At 48.1% G+C, this 6,000-nt stretch overlaps 1 protein-coding gene across 1 annotated transcript; it reads left to right on the forward strand.

Annotated features, from left to right (window-relative positions):
• The first annotated feature begins 189 nt into the window (after positions 1 to 189).
• On the forward strand, positions 190 to 5,624 carry LOC108926231 (ATM interactor-like). Its single transcript, XM_018738820.1, has 4 exons — positions 190 to 429; positions 2,532 to 2,657; positions 3,045 to 3,244; positions 3,335 to 5,624. Exons 1-4 carry the CDS (start codon positions 190 to 192, stop codon positions 4,932 to 4,934), a joined length of 2,166 nt encoding a protein of 721 aa, XP_018594336.1. The 3' UTR covers positions 4,935 to 5,624.
• Positions 5,625 to 6,000: the final 376 nt, after the last annotated feature.

Genomic DNA, 6,000 nt, shown 5'->3' on the forward strand with positions numbered 1-6,000 from the left:
GCTTTACTGTGTTACTGGCATGAGAAATTTTTTACACCTGTATTGCCAAAGCACCTTTTTTTCTGTTTTTCTTTGCCCCCCTTTCCTTCATCTATGTGTGTGTCTCTTTGCCTGTCCTCTCTCACTGCATGTGTGGATGCCCTCCCCCCACCCCCCACCCCATTGGAGTGCTTGGATGACAGCAGAAACATGGCATTGTCTGCACCAGGAGCACGAGGAGCTCATCGGTCCTGCAGGAGCACGGTGTCAGCCGTACGGCACGAGGGCGGCGGAGAGCGCCCCTCGCAGGCTGGGCAGATGGTGACCCCCTCCATCGCAGAGCTGAGCAGCGTGCGCACCAACATCCTGTGCACGGTGGAGGGGTGCGCCAAGGTACTGCCCAACAGCCCAGCCCTCAGGATGCATCTGGTCAAGTCACATGGCCTCAAGGTGAGTGCATACAGGCACACACACACACACACACACACACACACACACACACACACACACACACACACACACACATACATGTTACACAGGGGATGTTCTTCTCATGCACAGAGGTGGGGGAACAACTGGGGAGTTTTTATTCATCCGATGCTCTAACTCATGCTACTGTTCTGCATACTGATAAAACTGCCTTTGTACAGTATATCATGAAAGATATTTAACTGTAATAAGGAGCCGGAAGCAAAGACTTTGGTTAAGGACATTGCATGCATGTCACTGTTCAGTCATTGTTCAATTATATTGATCGGTTAACAATAACAGCTCACACCAAGTAGATGAATGTGTCAAAGCTAGTGTGTATACTTTTCTTCAAAGCAACCTAGTGTGAGGTTTCCAAACTAACCTGCTTGCAGTGATTTTTTTTAAAAATTCATACAGCAGGGTAATTTTTACTGTATCACTTCAGGATAAGTACCTTAAGCAAGGGTATTTCAGCAGGAGGTGGGATTCGAACCCAGCTGTTAACACTATGCCACCTTTTTTTTTTAAATTTTCCCTAGAAATTAATTTATATGTAAGTTACTTCTGTGAGTCGGTGTGTCAATCACAGGCATATAAATGTGGTATTTCTAAAGCACAAAGTTAATACTGTAGCCACATCTGGGGAACATTTTCCTTAGAGAAATGCAGTGCAGGTCCCCTTTCCCTGCTCACCATGGTAAACAGTGTTTTCTTTCTTACTGGCCAGGCTGGGGGTGGGAGTGGGGGGTTGGCAGCAATTCCTCCTTTACTGTAATGAATGCTGAAATAGTGCTGCTTTGTCCCGGACAGACTGTCCCCTTTGACTTTGAAAAGAAGGGGAAAAAGAGCCCGGCTGTGAATATTCAGTGTCTCAGAATATTGTTTTCGCTGCCTTGGCCTCTCCTTCAACATTGAGCCACATTGTTTGAGGGCTTTACACCATTATTGGCATGACAGAGATACAGAAGTGCTCCTCTGTGGACTGCGAGATGTAGAAAGTCAGCGATGACATCTGGACAGAAGCCACCGGGGTTTTGATGGATGAGACGGTCAGTGCAATGACAGGGGAGCATGCAGTGTTTCTGCGTTGTTAAGCGATACAGAGGAGAGCACTGACGCTGTGCTTTGTGCCACGGATGAGATTTGTATCTCTGGATGCCGCTGTCACGACGTTACATAGTCAATCCTGAAGAATATGTCTCTGGGGACTGTGCGCGAGGACAGCAGGTGGCGCTGTGGTTAGAGTTCTCCCCTTGCAAAACAAAGGGTTTCAGTACCCTAGCTACTCCAGTAAAAAAACTAACCTGGTGTTTGAATGGGTGAATTACTAAATGAAGTTTATTATACAAACCACACATTGTAAGTATATTTGAATAAATGAATAAATAATAAGCTGAAGGCTGCTTGCTAAGTGCCACGGCTTTGTTAGGACACTGTCCCTTTCAGTTCTCGTTTTACTGATGTGATCGAAATACCAGGTCTGTCAGAAAGCTCCGTGCGGCAGAACATCGTTCTGAAGAACCTGTGATACCAAAGTAAATCGCACAGGTGACATTAGAACTGGTTTATTTACTGCAGTTTTGTGTGTGATTGTCCACGGTCTTTCGTTCCAAATGTCACGTCCGCATTGGACAACACAGATTAAATGATCTTTAGGCATATAACTGCTGATCTTGAGGTTTGTTTTTCTCTTTTTTTCCTGTCTGCTGCTTCTGATTACCTTTGTGAGTGATTTAACAAGTCGCTTTTGACCGTTTTCTTAAAACGTAAGCAAAGCACTATGTTACCTGGGTGTATCCCCAGTCAGTTTGTGTGTGTGTGTGTGTGAATAGAGAAACTGCATGCAAAAAAATTCCTCCTGGACTGTTTCAGTGTCAGAAGTGAGGAGTCTTTCCAAATAATGCACTGGAGGAATGTGAATGGAAGGCGGAACGTGAGTGTGTGAGGGGTCCAGCAGACAGCAGACAGCACCCTGCAGTTCGCAGTTCCACTCAAACACTTATCCTGCAACAGGGACGTGGCGGGTCCTGATGTGGGCCGAGAGAAACCTTCATCCTTCGCTGTCCTTCTGCTTGTCTTAGGAAGGGCTTGTTAACGCCACACTCGGCAAGGATGGGGGAGCATCCCGGAAACGTTACTGTTGTCCGGTGGAGGGCTGTCCAAGAGGATCAGACCGACCTTTCTCCCAGTTCTCCTTAGTGAAACAGGTATTCCTCAGTCACGCGCTCTGTTTTGCCGTTGCGCTCGTCTGCGGTGCCTCCGAAGCGATTGGAGTTTTCCGGTACCAACAGTAGCTGCTGTTTGGTTATTTCTCAGAAGCTCTCTGGAATTCTGATTAATGCTAATTATGTTGTGTTTTTTTCCCCACTTAAAACAACAAGCACACATTAATGACTCATTTGGGAAACGGTCTCCGGCTGAGATCCGGAAGCCTTTACCCTCGTTTCTGACTCATCATTACTGGCGAAAATCGACTCGTACGAGACCTCCAATTTCTTACGTAAAATTAGTGAGTTAATTGGAAGTAATAGTCATTTGCCCTTTATTTAGTATGATTGTCGTGTTTGACCGTTGTGCCTCGTTTGCTCTGGCAGCACTTCATGAAGATGCACGTGGAGAAGAAACACAGATGTACCAAGTGCGGCAACTGCTACAGCACCGAAGGCGACTTGAAGAGACATAGTAATGACTGTGGGAAGGTGTACCGCTGCGACTGTGGTTGTCCGTATGCCAGCAGAGCAGCGCTGCTGTCTCACAGTTACAGGACAGGCCACGAGGTCCCTGTGGAGCTCAGGTACTGCATGCCGCGCACACTTCACTTTGTTCGGCAAACCAAAGAACGGCCGCACGGCCTCCAGCAGACATGGTGTGTTTTGGTTTACAGATGCTTACCTGTGAAGAAAAGAAAAATGGAAGGATCACCTAGCGGTTCACATATTGCACCCAGAAAGGAAAATTATTCGATGAATGTGGAGAAGGACTGTTGTGAAAAGACTGTTTCAGGGGATGAGTTGAGGAGCTCCGATTTGGGGAGGTGGAATCAGACATCTAGTCTAACGAAGAACCTTCACAAGTTGCTGCTTCCAAAGCCAGACTTCGCCTTGATAAACATCCCTATGATGCAGTTTGCACAAGTGCCAGTTCTCTTCGCTCTCCCAGAAAACCGGATCCCGCAGCCCACGGTGACAGGCCCGAACCATCATGGCTCTTTAGCTTTTGGGGTTCAACTTTTCCCTCAACCCATGGGGACTGTGCCAGCTGTACTGGGCATGAAGACCAAAGATGCTGGAGACATCACGTCCTCCAAGTCAGATCTTCATTCTCTCAGTTTCAATCTACAGGTGAGCGTAGAGGGCAGCGCTCCCAACTCATCCTTTACATGTGACGTGGGACCAAGGAGTAGAAGTACCACTGGCAACTCCCAGATGGGTATGTTTGTCTTTGAGGGTCTCTGGCCCACATCGTCAAGTGAGCTCTCGGTGTCGTCCTCTTCCCACACGGATATTGGCATCAGCACACCGGTTCTCCTGCCCATCGGTGTAAACAGCCAGACTTTCTTCTCTGAGTCTAAAACCGTGTGTTCGACTGCTGTGCAGACAGACGCGTCATGCCACTGGTACTTCTCCTCCTGCAGTGTCAGCAGGGAAACCAAGACAGATGTCAGTGTTGGTGTCTCTGAAGGGGAAACAGAAATGGACACGTTTTTAGGTAAGGATTTCCTCAGCGTCTCAACACAAACCAGCTTTGAGGAGAAACTGCTGGAGCCGGTCCCAGTAGAAGACGTCCCCAGCAACAGTGGTCTCAACTGCAGCAAGTCTTTGGAGATGATGGGCTTCAGAGCCCAGAATGGTGGGATCCACCCAAGCTTGCTGGCTGACAGTGAGGCTCAGAGCATGACGGTATTCAGTGAGTTGGAAAACATCCTGTGTGAGAACGTCGCAGGTAGCGCACTCGAAACGCACAGCATCCTCCCAGATGCCCCGGTGAGTTCTGATGCAGGAAGGAACACGGCAATAGAGTTTGACATTGAGGAGTTCTTCAGTTGTGCCACTATTCAGACTCACACAGACACAAATGACCTGTGCCCCCTGATTTTGGACATCCCTTTAGAATCACTCAACACTGAAACACAGACCGACGGTCTTTTCCCGGAGAGTCCGTCACAGACCTTGAGCAGCAAGGCTCATTCAGATCCCCTTGGCCTGGAGACGTTTGACACGCAGACACAAACAGACCTAAATTTTCTTTTAGACATTAATAATCACTCAAGTCTCTTTCTCAAAGAGACCGGTTTCTCTGTGAGTACAGAGACCTTTGACAGTGAGACGCAGACTGATGCTGCTCTCTCCTCTCAACCCAGAGCTCCCGTGAGCCCCTTCCACCTCAGTAACACACACATGCAGACTGCAGCCAGCTCCGCTGATGGTCCACCAGCTCCTCTGGACTGTCCTCACCAGCTCCACTGCTTCCTCACCAGCAGTTAGATGAAAACGATGTCGGATAACCTGGCTTGGATCACCATGCAACCTCAGATGTGAGGACATCTTCTCTCTTCCACACTTTTCTGAAAGAATGAATCCACATGTGGGAATCAACTCTAAGAGGTTGATTCTCCACAAAAATATAATTATCCGTGTGATATTCTTATTGTTGTTGATTTACAGATGGAGATATTTTGTCAGCCAGTATTTTGGTATATCCACCGGCATTCATGGTACCATCTATAAATGTCATCTCCCCAACATCTTTTGTACTCGCGCATCCCCATATCATCACACTGCCAAGGACTATGCATTCACTGTGGTAGTCCTGGCCAGGTTCGCACTAAACATCCTGGGCCACATCTGAGCGGAGCAAATTTACGTTGGTCTCATCTGACCAAAGAATGTTTTCCCAATATTCATCAGGCTTCTTCTCATGTTCTTTAGCAAAGTTTAATTTTGCAGTTTTGTGCTGAAGATCAAGCCTGGGTTTTTTTTTCTTGGACCCCATCCACAGAGGTTGGCGTTATGCAATGTCCTTCGCACCGTCTGAGCTGTCACAGAATCTCTGATTTCCATTGAAAACCCCTGTGCCAAGTCTGAAGCACTTGTCTGTTTTTCAGAGCTAGATTGTGCAAGTAGCGCACTGTCCGTGGCGTCATTTTAGGAGGACAGCCGCTGCGGCTCTGATTAGTGGTGCTGTGGCTCATTCTATACCTCCTGATGACTGTTGCAGCTCTGTTCAGACTGGTTTTTAGTTGGTCACTGATCTTCCTGTACGCTTTTCCATTTTTGCGAAGCCACACACACATTGACTGAAACCACTTGTCCGAAGCAGGGTCGCAGCAAACCAGAGCCTAACCCAGCAACACGGGGCGCAAGGCTGGAGGGGACACACCGAGGACGGGACACCAGTCCATCGCAAGGCACTCCGAGCGGGACTCGAACCCCAGACCCACCAGAGAGCAAGACCCGGCCAAACCAGCTGCGCCACAGCGCCCTCTATGTGAAGTGTCATAATCAGTTTTTTCAATTCCTCCGACAATTCTTTTCCGTGGGGAGCCATGAC

The sequence above is a fragment of the Scleropages formosus genome, chromosome 7, assembly GCF_900964775.1.
Source record: "Scleropages formosus chromosome 7, fSclFor1.1, whole genome shotgun sequence".
In the NCBI taxonomy this organism is placed as follows: Eukaryota; Metazoa; Chordata; class Actinopteri; order Osteoglossiformes; family Osteoglossidae; genus Scleropages; species Scleropages formosus.